The 17,888-nt window shown below is 44.7% G+C and overlaps 1 protein-coding gene across 2 annotated transcripts in view; it reads left to right on the forward strand.

Moving 5' to 3' along the window:
* Window positions 1-17,888, forward strand: part of KIAA1549L (KIAA1549 like) — a 315,219-nt gene that overhangs the window by 238,236 nt on the left and 59,095 nt on the right. For both annotated transcript variants that reach the window (XM_088843233.1, XM_088843234.1), the window contains exons 13-14: window positions 2,083-2,210; window positions 10,751-10,929. In XM_088843233.1, coding sequence (XP_088699359.1) covers window positions 2,083-2,210; window positions 10,751-10,929 — 307 coding nt within the window. The remainder of the gene's footprint in view (window positions 1-2,082; window positions 2,211-10,750; window positions 10,930-17,888) is intronic.

The raw sequence follows: 17,888 nt of genomic DNA on the forward strand, positions 1-17,888 counted from the left end.
GGACTGCAGCACACCAGGCCTCCCTGTCCATCACCAACTCCCAGAGTTTACTCAAACCCAGGTCCATTGAGTCAGTGATGCCATCCAACCATCTCCTCCTCTGTTGTCCCCTTCTCCTCCAGCCTTCAGTCTTGCCCAGCATCAGGGTCTTGGGGAGAGTAGGTGCCATTAACTGTGAGGTTCTGAAAGCAATCCTAGAGCGTGTGTGTGTTTGCACACCCGGCATTCAGTGGTCACATAGTTAGTGCCTCGTTGTATTTCCCAAACTACATTGTTGTATTACGTTCATGGTGAAACAGGTTGTAGTAAAAAAACAAACAAACAAAAAAACCAGAGAAATGCTGAATTAAACAAAACAAGATGAATCTCTTTCTGACAGACTGATGGGACCCTTTGAAGTGCTAACACGCTGTCGGAATGTCCAAAGAGGGAGTGTTGTAAAGGGTTCCTCCCAGACTAATGCCTGTCTGCACGGCCTTGGCAGAGAGCATCTCCTGCAGCCCTGGGTGTGCTCTGTGCACTCATGCTGACTCTGCCTCCTCCCATGGTTGTGAGTGGGCACTTTCATTGTGCATGGTTTTTAGGGTGCTGAAGTGCATGGAAATGTGCATGACTGAGAATCCCAAATTCTCAGAGGAAAAGAGGGAAATGGGAGGAGGAGGCTTACTTACGGGCCAGGGGCTGCATTTTATTCCAGTCAGTTTTCCGTTGTAGGGGCCCATGTGCCAGTAGGCTCTGAGTTTGTGCAATTGACAAGAGAAGAACAAGGGGTTTAGTGAGCCTCTGGATAGCTGCCCCCTGGTTGTCTCCCCCAGAGGGGAAGGCAGTGGGTCTTTAGCTCATCCCACCCACAGGCTGGTGTGATCTGGGTTGCGTGAGCCTCAGCAGGGGGTCCCAGGAGTCCATTTCCCCAGAGGTTCCAGAGGACCAGGGAAAGCAGGAAGGCCCTGTGGCTTGTCCTGTGTAAGGCCTGCCTCATCTGGGACGCTGTGGAAGACAGAAAGGGAAGGGGCTCTGGCTTCCAGGGCTGGCTCCCCACTTGCCAACTCTGCCCTGGACAAGGCACCTCCCCTCCTGAAGGTCACACTCCTCACTTGCTAACAAGAGTGGCAGTCACCGGGCCAGTTGGTTGTAATAAGGATGCAGTAACAGTTTGAAGGGCTTCCCGGTGGGCACTAGTGTTGAAGAACCTGCTTGCCAATGCAGGAGACATGAGAGACGGGGGTTCGATCCTCGGGTCGGGAAGATCCCCTGGAGAAAGGAAAGGGCAGTGCACTCCAGTACTCTTGTCTGGAGAATCCCATGGACAGAAGAGCCTGGAGGGCTACGGTCCCTAGGGTCACAGAGTTGGATGTGACTGAAGTGACTTAGCACATAGCGCGACAGTTTGAAAGCATGCAGCACAGTCCTTGGCACATAGTAGGTGCTCATGGCGGGTGTTTGGAGAACATGGGTGGTATCTTCATATCTCTGTATGCCTGTAAACCTGGCACAGATCCCAGCACAGAGTCGGGATTTCTGAATGAATGGATAGCTCAAATTGATAGATTGAAATGTAAGTGGTTACCAGTTAGCACAAAGAATGTGTGTGCGTGTGTGTGTGAGAGAGAGAGAGAACTCAGTGGTGGAGTGACTTAATCTTTAGGAGTCAAGGTATATTCTGTAAAGAAACCAGCCAAAGAGAATTATGCATGTCCCTCAAGATGCCGTGTGAATCAAACACTCTGCAATTGCCATATTTTAAAAAGAGGGCTCAGTGAGCAAACACCATCACTGCCATGTCCGTAGGCACTGGGGGTTAATGAAAAGGAGATGGGAATGGAGGGCTGCACTCATTGAACTTTGCTGCAGAGCTGAGCACTGATAAATGCACTTTACAACAGTCGTTGCTTAACCCTGTAGTGTTAAGCTATAGTGTTGAAGTGCAGGGTTTGTTTTTTCCCCTTTTCCTGTATTATGTCTTCTTGGTGGATAAAACCGGAAAGAAAGGCTATAGACATAAACTGTGCAAATAAAATAACCTTGAGAGGAGGTTGCTCCAGTTGAAACTTACCGTCTCCCTGTTGCTATGGTTACCTCCAGCAGGTCGCCCAGTGAGAATGGCTCTGTCATCAGCAACGAATCAGGGAAGCCCAGCTCGGGGAGGCGCTCACCCCAGAATGTAATGGCACAGCAGCAAGTGACAAAGGAGGAGGCTCGGAAGAGAAATGGTGAGAAGCCTTCCCTGCCAAGCACCACCCCCGAGCCCAGCCCACACACACTTGCGCAAGCGCGTGCTCACACTTGCACACCAGTGTGCTTTAAATCAGCCCCCACTCTCCTCCTTACTGTGTCCTACAAAGTCCTACCTACCTTCCTGAGGTATCACACTATACCCTTCCCTGAATTATTCTGTTTCGCTACCTCTGCCCTCTGTTCTTATGGGACTGTGCAGGAAAAAAAACCCATTTACAGGTTGAACTGAAGTTTGCTTAGAGATTTTTCTCATTTGGGGGTGAATTGCCTTGGTTTCTAGCACCAGGTCCACTAGGGTGGCAGGTTTCTGAACCGATGCTTGTCTTGGAGGTTGCCCTTCATTTTCTTGCCTGAGTCCCTTGATAAATTTCAGGGGTTCAGTCTCTGCCTGTGAATCCCGACAGTACAAGTTCAGCTCCCCCAGGAAAAACAAGACAGTAATAAATCTGTCATCATAAAAATCAGCCTGTGCTCCCGTCTTTATTCTCCAGGGCAACTTAACCATTTAGTTTCTCTCTCGGGCAGATCTTTTCCCTCCCTGTAAAGGACTGGTCTTGGGGCTTATTTGCAAGTGGTCACAGCTGCCTTGCTGTGCTGTCGCACCCTCTATAGATGGCATCTGTCAGGCATCATTGTGCAGCCTCCCTCCCTCCTCCTCATCTTGTCCTGAGCCTCATCTTTGCTCGATCCTTCCATGTGTGATGTCTCTGCCACTCAGATCACGGAAAATTCCTTTTGGATCTCCAAGGGTTATAGATGGAGTCCTATAGCAATGCCAGGTGAAAAGGCAAACAGTCTGGCACTCTGGTTGGCTGTGCTTCTTTTTAAAAAGGAATTTGATGAAGTGTGGTTCAAGGACTCTGTCTTGAAGAGAGCACCAGAATATTCTTTTGTTTTCAAATATCACTTATTTCTTTTCTTGACCAAAAAAGAGTGACAGAATGGATTTGTCTTCTGTAGAGAAAACGTGGTCCCTATTTCTGGCCATTATATAAAGCATTTGTTTAAACTGGCATACCGATTTGATTCTTAAATTTTTTTCTTCTCCTAAACCCTCTATGCTCTGTAACATAGAGACCGTTCGTTCCATGCCAGAATCAGGGTGTGACGTATGGGGTTTTCCGGGAATAACCACCCGCCCTGGGACCACTTGGTATTCTGCCAAGCCAACACACAGGGGACCTCAGGAACTCCGGCTTGTAAAGGGAGATGTGAACTTCGCAACTTTCTCTCCTCTTTCCTCCTGAGTGAAATCATCAGAGAGGTGGGCAGAGGGAGTGATGCAACCCAGAGACAGTGGGCAGTGAAGCCACAGGGGCAGGCTGTGTTAACCAAATGTGGTGGTTGCCATGACCTCTAATCAGGAGGCCATCCTGCTCCTCCTACTCCTGGCACACTCCTCCTTCCTTTATGTTCTTCCTGGAAATGTATAAAGTCTGGGTAAACTCCAGGAGTTGGTGATGAACAGGGGTTGCAGATTTTGGACACGACTGAGCAACTGGACTAAACTGAACTGGACTGAAATCAGAGTCCATCCTCCCCCAGATGCCCCATCACCCACCCCAGTCTTCAAAGGGTCTTGAATAACTCAATGTGTCTCTCTCAGACCTATTGACTATGCATATGACAACGCACACGTATATTTGCTTTTTTGTTGTATTGCTTTGTTTTATTTTGTACAATGAGACCAATGGACATACTGCTCTATGCCCTTTTACTTGCTTAAAAATGTGCAACATACAGACTGTTCTGTCAATAAATACTCTCTTACAAGAGGATGCCTTTCCCCCTTCCCTGCATTTAATCTGTACAAGGGGAAGGGGCAGGACCGGTTTCATACTCCATGACTCCCCACTGGCCCGGTCGGTCGATGGGACACTGAGTTCTCTAAATGTTCCCGCTAACCTTCCTGTTCTTGTTTCCCCCACCCTTCCTGCCTGCCTCCTTATTCCGTTTAGGTCACTTTGATTATTTAAATATCAGGTTCAGAAATAGCAACAGCCGGTGCATGAATAAAATGCAGTTACTGTGCCAGGTTGAGGTTTTAATGTGTTTGTTTTATTAAAAAGCCATCTTTTCTCCCAGTTTACAGCGCTTCGTTGCATTTTATTTTGCCAAAGGTAAACACAGTGAATTTTCAGACTTGGTCACTTCCCTTTGGCCGCAGGTTCCTATTCAGTGAGGCTTCACTTTGAAAGTTTCAAATAGAAATGAAAGGACCAACTCGTTTAATGTAAAATTCAACAGATGCTGAAGCACATTAGAATTCTAGGCTGGACCTTCAATGGAACCTACAAGTGTCCTTTTTTAACACAGGTTCCACTTTATCACAATGCAATATTATAGTTCATCAAAAACATCAATAACATTTTATTGGATTAGAAGATAAACAGAGGGAAGGAAGGGAAAGAAAAAATAACATTGAATGGAATTGTGGAAAACGTATAAGGTGTATTTCCATCACATTGTCAGCTTGCAAAAAGTACTTATTGTGTGAATATAACCTCTGAGAATAGATTATTCTTTGGGTATGGAATAATCAGATGTTGTTTTATGGCTCAGTGTCCATCCTAGAAGTTAGGGTTACTGATTTTAATTAATAAATGTTCATTTAACAGGCTGTTATTCTAAAATTGTTCTTGGTTTTCACCAGGTTTGTCGCCTTAGTAGCTTCTAACTCTCTACATTTTTGTGAAAACCAAAACTTTAAAAGGAAAAGACTGTCTCATATGCAGTGTGACTGAAGGCAGGGGTGAGGTGGGGATAGGAAAACTTCTAATTCAATGGCTTCATTAGTTAACATAGCTGTTGTTATTGTGTTGTTCAGTCACTCAGTCATGTCTGACTCTTTGTGACCACATGGACTACAGCACACCAGGCTTCCCTGCCCTTCACCATTTCCTGAAGCTTGCTCAAACTCACATCCATTGAGTCAGTGGTGTAATCCAACCATCTTGTCCTCTGCCGTCTCCTTCTCCTCCTGCCTTCAATCTTTCCCAGCATCAGGGTCTTTTCTAATGAGTCAGCTCTTCTCATCAGGTGGCCAATGTATTGGAGCCTCAGCTTCAGCATCAGTCCTTCTAATAAATATTCAGGATTGATTTCCTTTAGGATTGATGGTTTGATCTCCTTGCAACCCAAGGGACTCTCAAGAGCCTTCTCCAACACCACAGCTCAAAAAGCATCAATTCTTCAGCATTTAGCCTTCTTTATGGTCCAGCTCTCAAATCCATACATGACTACTGGAAAAACCATAGCTTTGACTTTACAGATCTTTGTTGGCAAAGTAATGTCTCTGCTTTTAAATTTACTATCTAGGTTTGTTATAGCTTTTCTTCCAAGGAGCAAGTATCTTAATTTTGTGCCTGCAGTCACCATCTGCAGTGATTTTGGAGCCCAAGAAAATAAAGTCTTTCACTGTTTCCATTGTTTCCCCCATCTATTTGCCATTAAGTGGTGGGACTGGATGCCATAATCTTTGTTTTTTGAATGTTGAGTTTTAAGCCAGCTTTTCACTCTCCTCTTTCACTTTCATCAAGAGGCTCTTTAGTTCCTCTTTGCTTTCTGCCATAAGGGTGGTGTCATCTGCATATCTGAGGTTATTGATATTTCTTCCAGCAATGTTGATTCCAGCTTGTGCTTCATCCAACCTGGCATTTCACATGATGTACTCTGCATATAAGTTAAATACGCAGGGTGACAATAAGCAGTCTTGACGTACTCCTTTCCCAATTTGGAACCAGTCCATTGTTCCATGTCTGGTTCTAACTGTTGCTTCTTGACCTACATACAGATTTCTCAGGAGGCAGGTCAAGTGGTCTGGTATTCCCATCTCAGAATTTTTCAGTTTTTCGTGATCCACACAGTCAAAGGCTTTAGCATACTCAATGAAGCAGAAGTAGATGTTTTTCTGGAATTTTGTCGCTTTTACTATGATCCAACGGATGTTGGCAATTTGATCTCTGGCTCCTCTGCCTTTTCTAAATTCAGCTTGAACATCTGGAATTTCTCAGTTCACGTACTGTTGAAGCTTGGCTTGGAGAATTTTGAGTATTACTTTGCTAGCATGTGAAATGAGTGCAATTGTGTGATAGTTTAAACATTCTTTGGCATTGCCCTTCTTTGGGCTTGGCATAAAAACTGACCTTTTCCAGTCCTGTGGCCACTGCTGAATTTTCCAAATTTGCTCTTATATTGAGTGCAGCACTTTCACAGCATCATCGTTTAAGATTTGAAGTGGCTCAGCTGAAATTCCATCACCTCCATTAGCTTTGTTCATAGTGATGCTTCCTAAGGCCCACTTGACTTCTCACTCCAAGTTGTCTGGCTCAAGGTGAGTGATCACACCATCGTGGTTATCTGGATCATTAAGATCTTTTTTGTATTCTTCTGTGTATTCTTGCCACCTCTTCTTAATATCTTCTGCTTCTGTTTGGTCCATAGCTATAGGCAGTTTTAGAGTCTGTTTCAAGATGATGTTTAAATATAAGTGGGAAAGATAGATGTGAGAGCTAGGAGTTTGAAAGCAAAACAATTTGGCATTTTCTCAACTAAATACAGATGCTTAAACTTCCCAGGTGGCTCAGTAGTAAAGAATCTGCCTACCAATAAAGGAGATGTAGGAGACACAGGTTCAATCCCTGGGTCAGGAAGATCCCGTGGAGAAGGAAGTGACAACCCACTCCAGTATTCTTGCCTGGAAAATCCCAGAGACAGAGGAGCCTGGCGGGCTACAGTCCATGAGGTCACAAAGAGATAGACATGACTGAGAAACTAAGCACACAGGCATGCAAACTTCTGAAAGAAAATGAATATCACCTTAGGAAGAGTGTTTTCCTTGAAAGAGTTAAAAATGAGTTCAAGGTGAGAACATAATGTACGTATTTATACTTTCAGTTATTTACAAGAAAGAACCTCCATAAACCCATAAGGGTGTACCTTCTTTTAAGATACCATGATTTCACAGCCAGGGTTCAGAGTTTAATCAGACCTTGCCTCCTAGCTATCATGGGACAGGAGGGAGACAAGAATCAGAGAGCTTGAAGGATGAATCACTACTTTCTTGGCAGGGGGCCTTGAGGATTTGTCAGAGATATTCGCTCAAAAACAGTTTCAGTTTTTATTTTCTTTGCCTTCTCAATAAGATGGAAACTCACTTATGATTTGATAAGCAACACCAAAGGGCAGTGATTCTAGTTGTAGATTATTTGTCTTTGAGCTTTAATAAAGATTCCCCCCACAAAAGAACACGTTTAGTTGAAGGGCATTTTCTGCCTCTGCTGGGAAGGTTCTCCTCCTGCCAGTTGAAACAGGACAAAGTGGAATCTCTTTCCAGCCTTATTTACTGAAGTTCAAACCAGCAATGCAAACAAAACACAAATAGATATGGGGTGGATGCTTGGTGGCAATTACTGATGACATGATGATGTTCTAGGACTTCCTCAGTGGCCTTTTTCTTAGCATTGCCCCATGCTTTTTTCTTTGGGGACAAATTATGCTTTAAATATTCTCATGAACCTGCTGTATTCACACGACACTTTAAGGTATTAGCACTTAATGCAATGCCTTTTAATGTGTTTTTCCACATAGTCTTTTTGGGGGGAGGATAGCTGTTTTGCTCTTAAAGAAACCTAGAGGAATTATTGTGTGAATCTAAATATGACTTTACGTGATGATGGAAAAGAGTTGCAGTTTGTAGTTTCCAGGGTATCCTTTTCCTGTCCTATTAGAGTTACGCTCTGCCCTTTACCTGACCGTGGGGTGGGAAGTAAGAGTATCACAATTTGGAAGCAATAAAAATGTGAAGTACCATCTTTTCAACCTCTGAATGGTTTCATGATGGCAAGACTTTAACTTTTACATGTTTACTGGTTTTGCAGGTACTAACAGCATCTCCTTTTCCAAGTCAGGAAATTTTAGTCCTTCCTTCACTCATTCAGCAAATCCCTATTGAAAGCCAACTGCATGTAAGACATTGTTAAAGGCAAAGGCATCAGACTTTAAAAAGATGGGCATGAATGGAGCTTATGTTCTAGTGGCAGGGGATGGGAGAAGATTAAATCAATATAGCAATAGTGATAAAGGCGATGCAGAAATAATAGAGGGATGGGGTGAGTTATTTTAGATTGGTGGATAAAGAAAGTCTTTTTTAAGCAGCAACTTGAAAAATAAGAAGGAACTAGGCAGGTAAAGAATCATGGAAAAAGCAGTCTGAGCAGAAGGAATAGTGAATACAAAATCCTGGAGGTGGGAACAAGCCTGCTGTGTTCAAAAGGCCACTGTGGCTGGAGCAGACTGGCTCAGGGGAGAGTTGGGAAATGGGCTCAGCAAGGTGGCCAGCACCACATGGTACAGAATTTTGTAGGTCACAGTAAAGACTGTTGGTTTTATTCTGAGAGAGATGAAGCCTTCAAAGGGTTCTGATCAAAGGAGTGCTGTGATCTGGTCATCTCCTGAAAAGATAATCCATCCTAGCTGCTAGTGGAATGTGTATTTTAGAGGTAGGAGGAGCCGAGTGGAAGCTCAGAGGAGGGGGATTGTTTAGGAAGTGTATTTGTTACTTAGAGCTGTGTAACAAATTACCCCAACACCTAGCCAGCAAAAATGATTATCTAAATTTAGTATCTCACATAATGTCTGTGGGTCAGGAATTCAGAAATGGCTTAATTGGGTGATTCTGGCTCAGAGTATCTCATGAGGTTGCAGTCAAGATATTGGGGTAAGCTGTAACCATCAAAAGGCCTGATCAAACCCATTTACAAGATGGCTGTCTGTCACAGTTGTTGGCAGGAGTCTCAGTTTCTTGCCAAATGGACCTCTCCATAGGGCTACTTTAGTGGTCTCATAAACATGGCAGCTGACTTCCTCTAGAGTAGGAAGTAATCCAAGAGAGAGCAAGGTGGAAGCAACAATGCTTTTTTAATGACCTAGACTTGGAAGCAATACATTGTCATTTCTGCAATTACCTATTTGTTAGTCCTATGTGACTATGAGGCAAGAATTACTTGGTGCCATCTTGGAGTGCATCTTGGATACACCGAGTCATCTTAGTGCCATCTTGAACTTCATAGCCGTTGTCTGGGAGGGAGATAATGAAGGGAAAGCAAGAACTGCCTAGCAAAACTACGTTCTAAAATGATACATGCATCTGGTAACACATCTGAATAAAGATCTTCCTCTGTCATTGGCTCATCGGTGACCTGCTATTTACAAATAAGTCCACAGCACTCCCAAATATTCCAGTTATAACCCATGGTTAGACTGTGAAGAGTTTTAATCACTTTTGTAAAAATAGCAATTTACTTGGCTTAATTTGACAAATCTTCTGTGATTATGATAAGTGACAGGATGACACAAGCTATGTGTTTCTCAATAATTTAAATGGCATCCCAATCTCGTGAGACAGGGGGAAAGATGAATACACTTCTATTATATTCATACTTTATATAACACCTATTTTGCTCCTAAGTTGCTTACTGGGTTGGTTGTTTGAACGGGCTTCATTTACCTCTTGCCGAGCCACTGTCATTCATATAGTTATTTAATGAGAATGTGCTTCAAGTAAATCAGCAAGGTACCACTGGCCCTGGAACATTCTCCATCAGCCTATCTATGGACGCACAAGGAAGACGGCTGTTGTTCAGCAATTGCAGCAGAACCCTCTGTCAGAGGGGAGCATTAGTTTAACAGAGTGTAGGTGCAAATTGCTCTAGGTAATTCGGGGAGTTGTCTGTAGCTTTAAGGGTTTCCCTTGTGGCTTAGCTGGTAAAGAATCTGCCTGCAATGCAGGAGACCTGGGTTCAATCCCTGGGTTGGGAAGATCCCCTGGAGAAGGGAAAGGTTACCCACTCCAGTATTCTGGCCTAGAGAATTCCATGGACTGTATAGTCCATAGGGTCGCAAAGAGTTGGACATGATTGAGTGACTTTCACTGTAGCTTTAAATTCATTTCTCGGTGGTTATTTCTTAGCTTTCTTTCGTTTTAGACAAATGAAAGAAACCAAAACCTTAGTCACTGGAGAAACAGTCTTTAGGGGGAATAAAAAAGTTTCAGCAGCAATTACCGTGGCTGGCTGACCAGAGAAGACTCTTAACTCTTATGCAATGAGAAAATGGGTGGCTTTGGTGGCAGAGACTAAACTGAGTGCTGTTATTGTCTTGATTATCATATTTTAAGAATAGCTACCAAGTTTGGCCAAATGGCACTTTCCCCATCTCCGACTCAAATATAGAGAACAAATTAACTTTTTTTTCCCCCAAATGTGTTCTGTCACAGTTTTGAAGGAATGGTTTTGCCGTTTAAATTCAAACCAGTGGTGGGGTGAAGAGTATAGATTGTAAATTTTAAGAGAAAGCCACCACCAGCAGCGAGCCGTTGGCACCGAACCAGACGCTGTTGTTCCTGAGGTCATTTTGAGTAAAATGATGTCCTTAGGCTGTGAGCCTGACATACATTCCCCCACGATGGCACAACTCCCCTGCAACAGAAAATCAATGTGTTTATGTTGTGCTTTAGTGCCGGCGAGTGATGAAGAGGAAGGAGCGGTCCTTTTTGACAACGCTGGCAAGGTGGCTGTGGATCCCTTTGACACGTCTTCTGGGTCTGTGCAGCTCATCGGGATAAAACCCACAGCCCTCCCCGTGGTGCACCCCACCTCGGACAGGAGCCAGGAGCCGGCTGTCCTCAACGGCGAGGTGAGCACCCCAGGACAGGGTGGGAAAGAGTGGGAGCAGCCAGGCCTCTGTGAGTGTGGACCAGGGAGGAGCCCCTGGGGGCCCCGGGCGCAGGTGTCCGGGGCTCTGTGGGTCATTTTGACCTCTGCACGTGCAGGCCTCAGTGGAACGAATCAGGACACCGGTCACCCGAAACCAGTTCTTTGAGTGATGTTTTTGGAGCATTTTCCACCTTCATCAGAAAGTCCATGAAATGAAGTGAAGTGAAAGTCGTTCAGTCGTGTCCAACTGTTTGTGACCCCATGGACTATACAGTCCATGGAACTCTCCAGGCCAGAAAGCCCATAGGGGACTTTTTAAAAAACTGTCATTATAAAGAGAAACATCCAAAATTCTGCTTCCCTAATCCCGCACTCACACAGCCTGCTTCCTTTCTTGATAACACCACTAGAGTGGTCATGATGGGGTATCTGTGGCAGAGGGGATGGGAGAGCTGGAATTGATAGGGGGCCAGAGGAGATATGGACAGGGAATGTGGCCCACTACATAGGCTTTGAAATGACTTTTATTTCTTCGAGCAAGCTTGAAGCAACCCTTTGCGTGCTTCCAGGAGCAATATCAATGAATAGCGTCATGTTAGTCAATTTTCCTAAGTCTTAAAAAGATTAGTACTGTACATCAGAGATTTCACCAAAGAAAAACAGATGGATGGATGGATGGGTGGGTGGATGGAGATAGATAGATGATAGATAGAGGCAGTTTAGGGGGGAACAAGAGAGTACATTGGGTAAAAACTAGCTGCCATTTCTCCCTCTTCTGCAGCAGAATGGTCAGTGGGCTGAAGATGTTTATGATCCCTGAAGGCCGTGCTTATGGAACCTCCTTGTGAATACCTCACACATGCATGCACACACACATAATTTCATTGTTATTCTCTGTTGTCATTCAACAGTTTGGTTATTCACTTGTTTGTTTATACCCGGCCAGCTATGGTTACCTGCACTGGGTGGGAGATTTCCTAAATTTTAAAGGCTCTTTCCCACCACACCTTGAGGAACACACCACAACCTCATACAGCTGGGTACTGTAAATGCCCATCAGCAGCTTGTCCACATCCCCCATTCAGGCCACATGAAAAAGCCTGTTATAGAACTGATCCAGGAAGCTCCTTCTGTTTTCTGGACAGAGAGACTGAACTACCTAGAGGGGTGATGAGTTGATGTTCATCAATTTTTAAAAAGAACTTAGCTGGGAATTTCCTGGAGGTCCAGTGGTTAAGACTTGACACTTTCACTTATGTGGGCCTGGGTTTGATCCCTAGTTGGGGAACTAAGCTCCCACAAGCCACACAGGGCAGCCAAAAATAAAAATAAATAAATAATTAAAAATAAAAAGAGCTTAACTGGCAGTAGACTCATAGAGCACTTGTATCCCAACCTCCTCATTTTTTTTTAGACAAAGGAATGGAAATCAGAGGGCTCAGGTGGCTTACTCAGAGTCACACTGCAGGTTATTGTGACAGCATGATGATCAGGTCCCCTGGTTCCCTGTCCAGCACTCCTTCCCTCTCTTTGACTTACTGTGGCCCATCAGTAAAAAAGAGCGCTTTGCTTGAAAGAGTATGGACTGTCCAGCCACACTGCAAGAATGTGAGTTCTGGCTCTTCTACTTACTATCTGCGTGACCTTCAGTTCAGTTCAGTTCAGTTGCTCAGTTGTGTCCGACTTTTTGCGACCCCATGAACCTCAGCATGCCACGCCTCCCTGTCCATCACCAACAGCTTAAATTCTCTATCTGTACAATGTGCCTCGGTATCTCTATCTGTACAATGGGACTGTTGTGAGGATCAAATGAGTTAATATGCATAAAGCACATAGAATATTGTCTAGCATACAACAAATATGTTATTATTATATCATCATCATTAGCTTTCAGGTGGTGCTAATGGTTAAGAACCCACCTGTTTAAGTGAAGATGTAGGAGACACGGGTTTGATCCCTGGGTCAGGAAGATCCCCTGGAGTAGGAAATGGCAACCCACTCCAGTATTCTTAGCTGAAGAATCCTATGGACAGAGGAGCCTAGAGGGCTACAGTCCATAGGGTCACAGAGTCATTCATGCACAACTGAGTGACTGAGCATACTTCATCATTAGTCAGCTAACCATCCAGGATTCAGTGATCAAGTACTTAATGCCCTTAGGCACTACAATTTGGGAACCTACATATCTTCTCAAAGCTAATCACAGCCACTGAATCTTTCCCTGGGCCCAGTTCTGCCACTGGACACTCAAGCCCCAGATTAGAGGTCTCTGAGGTCATCACTGATGCACTGGTAACTATTCTTCATTAAGACCCTCTACCCGTATGGACCCAGGTGATGGCTGCCATGCCTGGATCTTTTCATCCCAGCTTAGCAATGTGTATGTCATGGGGACAGATTCCAGATGTTGACTAAATCTAACTTAGCACTCTCTTTTTCAGCCAGACCCATCACACTGTCATAGGAGAACAGAGTAGCATTCTCCCTGTCCAGAAATGTATACATGTCACATTTTGGTAGTTGAAGGAATAGACCTTGCTGGCATCTGGATTGAAAAACAGCCCTGAACTGTTCTCTGTAATTTGCTGCCTTGTGACATTTTAGGCAGATTATTTTATCATCTTCCTCCTTCTCTTACAGGCAGTTTGTTTAAGTGAAGAAAACACAGCCTCAGAGCCATAAATTTTCTTTTTATGAATTGTAGGTAATTCTTTAAAAGACTATTTTAAAGCAAACAGAATAACAGCATACAAAATTCAAAAAATAAGAAAGACCACTGTAATTTCACTACCCTAACATATCCTCTGTTTTCATGTTTCCACCTTCTCTTCAAGCTTTTGCTCAAACTCATGTATATTTTAGAATCTTATCATATTCAGACCACTTTATATCTTGCATCTTAAGCACTGGCTGTGTTGCTGTTGTCTTTCTGACAATTGTTGTGAATGTCTTGATTGAGTAAGTACACCATTGATTGGGAAACTACTCTTCCTGTTGTTCAAACCAGGTATTTTTTGGTTTTAGTTTTCGTGCATGACTTTATAGAAACTTTTTATTTTGAGAATAATTTTAGATTTACAAAAGAGTTGTCATAATAGTACAGAGAATTCCTTTATCCAGCTAGTTGTTTACCTGCTATCCCTAATATGAACACCTTGTGTAACCGTAAAAAATGATCCAGCCCAGGAACATAATATTGGTGCAGAAGGAAAGTTATGATCAACCTTGATAATATATTAAAAAGCAAAGACATTACTTTGCCAACAAAGGTCCGTCTAGTCAAGGCTATGGTTTTTCCCGTGGTCATGTATGGATGTGAGAGTTGGACTGTGAAGAAGGCTGATCGCCAAAGAATCGATGCTTTTGAACTGTGGTATTGGAGAAGACTCTTGAGAGTCCCTTGTACCGCAAGGAGATCCAACCAGTCCATTCTAAGGGAGATCGATCCTGGGTGTTCATTGGAGGGACTAATGCTAAAGCTGAAACTGCAATACTTTGGCCACCTCATGCGACGAGTTGACTCACTGGAAAAGACTCTGATGCTGGGAAGGGTTGGGGGCGGGAGGAGAAGGGGACGACGGAGAATGAGATGGCGGGATGGCATCACCGACTCTGTGGACATGAGTTTGAGTGAACTCCGGGGGTTGGTGATGGACAGGGAGGCCTGGCATGCTGTGATTCATGGTGTCGTGGAGAGTCGGACACGACTGAGTGACTGAACTGAACTGTTGAATAATGTGCAGACCTCATTTGAAATTCACCGGTTTAACTCTCGTGTCCTTTCTCCGTTCTGTAATCCAATCCAGGATCCCATGTGGCATTTAATTGTCCCTTGAGTCTCCTCCCAAACCAGTTTGGGGTAGTTCAAGTTTGGGAGAGTTCCTCCATCCTTTGTGACCATTTTGTTCTTCATGACTATTATTCTTTTGAAGCGTACTGGCCAGTTACTGTGTCTAATGTCCCTCAGTTTGGATTTGTCTGGTGTTTTCTTATGATTGGATTGAGGTTATGAGTTTGTCACATATCCATGGGAATGATGTGCCCCTTTGTGGGCCTGGAATCAAGAAGTACCTGATACTGATATGTCTGATTACTGACGACGTTAACTTTCATCTCTGACTTTGAAATTCTCTTGGAATGTCATCTTAGGAGAGATTCCAGAAATGGATTCCTGGCTCAGAGGATGTCATGCTAGCGTCTTCTCTTTGCTGGTTTTCTCAGTGGCAAGTGGAATGAGGGAACTATTAAAGACTTGTGAGATGCTGCCAGCCTAAAGATACCATCAGGACCCAGGTTGGGGAGATCTTTGCAAGAGTTAGAAAAAATATACCCCTCAGTTTGCTTCTTCAAACCTTATAAAAGTAAAGCATCTACATAACATGTAGCCTTATGTTGGCGAACCCCTGGCTTTGTACATCGGTAGACACGTATCTTACCCCTGGATGAGTACATTGCTAGAATCACCTAGCAGTGCAAAGTGTCAGGACTGGAATCTCTGCTTGCACACTGAACCATGTCCTGGGCATTTGAGAGTTTATCCTAGAGGATGGGATATATATAGGTGCTCAGGTTATATATATCTGCTCCTGGCTGCTGGGCTCGCTGCATGGACGGGTTTTCCTAAAGCACCGCGCTCTCACCACTACTTGTAGATCAAACACAGCCAGTGCTGTGTCTAACCCTCAAAGCTCCCAGGTGTTGGTTTGTATTGTCACAGCTACTTCTTGCAGCTGGATTGCCCCTTCCTCTCTCCTTCTTGAAACAAGAGCCAGAAAAAACAACCAGAGTAACTCCCATGGGCAAGAAGGAACAGGGACATTCTAAGACAGCTGTGTAGATGTGGCCTGTCTGCCTTCCTTTCTTCGTCCTGCCCCTCCCCTGAACCCCCAACCCCCAAAGTGCCGCACCCGTGCTATTCAGCCCAAAGCCCCCACCACTGCCCCACCCCACCCAAGCCTACTCACCTTAGTGCTCTGTGCTCCCAAAGCTACTCATTTCCCTTCCCCTGTCTCTGTCAGACTCCCTTTCCCTTAGTCTTTGATGAAAATGAACCCTGCACAAGCCACATTAATGGTAATAAGATTTATTTTTTTTCAATATACAAAAGATGTAATGAAATTTTTTTTGCATTCTGTTCTTCATACAAAAATCTTCAAGATGAATGGAGCGAGTACTGTGGAAACATATTCATTCCCATATGTAAAATAGATAGCCTGTTTTAGAGTTGGTCTCAGTGCCTGGCCATATTGTAAGCTTGCCGTGCATGTGAACTCCTGCAGTCGTCACAACAGCTCCGTGACAGCAGTAGGATTATCTCCCTCTTACAGCAAAAGAATCTGAGGCACAGAGAAGTTAAGTAATGTGCCCAAGGTCACACAGCTAGGGAAAGACAGAGCTGGGATTTAAACCCAGGCAGTTGGTCTGGTTCCAGAAACTATACCCTTAGCCCCAGCTTTATGCCGTGCCATCATTAAAATGTAAATGACTGAAAGCAACAGAATTATCCTGGTTTGCATATAAACCCAGTGAACTCTGGTAAATGTTTCGTGAAGAGTTGGGAATGAGTGAGAGACAGAGATTGACTTTAAAAGGAGATTCTTCCCTTGTGTTGCTGGCAAACTTACTTAAGTTTGGCTCAAGAGGGGACCCTGCTCCCATGCTTCCCTGTGGCAGTGGGGGGACCCACAGGACAGAGGGGAGCAAGCAGTTCCCTCTGCAGAAGGTAGTACTACCAGCCTTAGTTTTCGGAGTCCTGATGTCCTAGTAGATTTTAAGTTCATTATCCAAATAGAAGAGACTTAAGAAGAAAAAGAGCTTAATCTAAAATATTGTCAGCAGTGTGGACAGTGAATCAGCGGTTCATGGGTCCGATGGCTGGAAGCCCAGAATTCCAGACTTTGAACCCTGCTACCTGGGGGACTTTCAGGTCCAGGAAGGACACAAAAGGGGTGAGACAGCTGTACCCCCCCCCACCCCACGCTTTCCCCCTTGGCATTGGCTGCATCAGTAAGGAATCTCCTCTGCCGTGTCCCCGGGGCCTCCAGGCAGTTCCTCCTGTCCTCCCTGTCCTCACCACCTCTGTATTTCTCACGCGTCTTCAGAAGCTCAGCGGAGCCTGACCTGGGGATCCAACCTCAAGTTTCTGAGACCGCTGGACCTTAAGTCTTCTCTCACCCCCTAATCCTTTCTTCAAACACACTGTTTTGTAGGAGTCCAACACAGACAGCAGACGGGAGCGTGGGCGGCGGGAATGAGGACCAGCAGCTCAGCCCCGTCTTCCTGCTGCCCCTGCACTTCCCTGACTCCTGAGGACCCCACTGGAGCCCTCGGGCAACTGTTCCTAGCCCAGGTCCCTAGACTTGCTAAAGCAATATGAAAAGAGCTGTGTATTGGCTTTTGGAGGGCAAAACTCCTAACTCTCAGATTTTCTACTGATCTTCATCGAATCCACGGAATATAATTTGAAAACCACTGATCAGTGCCAGAGATTTCTCACCCAGGTACGGGACCAGAGTCAGCTCTGGGACTTTTGAAAACTACAGATGCCCAAGCCTCACTCTTGAAGATTCTGATTCAGCAGGTCTGGGCCTCTGGATTTTTGCCAGCTCTGCATGCAGCTCCAATGCTGTGCCGATTGACCATTGCCTTGAGCATCTTCCAAATGGAAAGCCCTAATTCTGTCAAGCCCGCACCAACCCCAGCCCCCAGCCACTCCTTGGGCAGAATCTGCAGTCCAGGGGCTTAGACCCTGGACCCTCTGTACTTCTTTGTCTTCTCATCCTGAGGGGCAGGATTTAGCAACTAAATGTGCAGACTCTGAACTCTGACACAGATCATCCAAGGTCAAACCCTGACCCCACCTCTGATTATGGGTTGTCATGAAGGTTAAGAAGACATCACGCATGTAAGTCATCACAGTGATGGCACAGCACAGAATCT

Source organism: Moschus berezovskii, chromosome 14, assembly GCF_049115385.1.
Source record: "Moschus berezovskii isolate FMDL1 chromosome 14, NW_MosBer_1.0, whole genome shotgun sequence".
NCBI lineage: Eukaryota > Metazoa > Chordata > Mammalia > Artiodactyla > Moschidae > Moschus > Moschus berezovskii.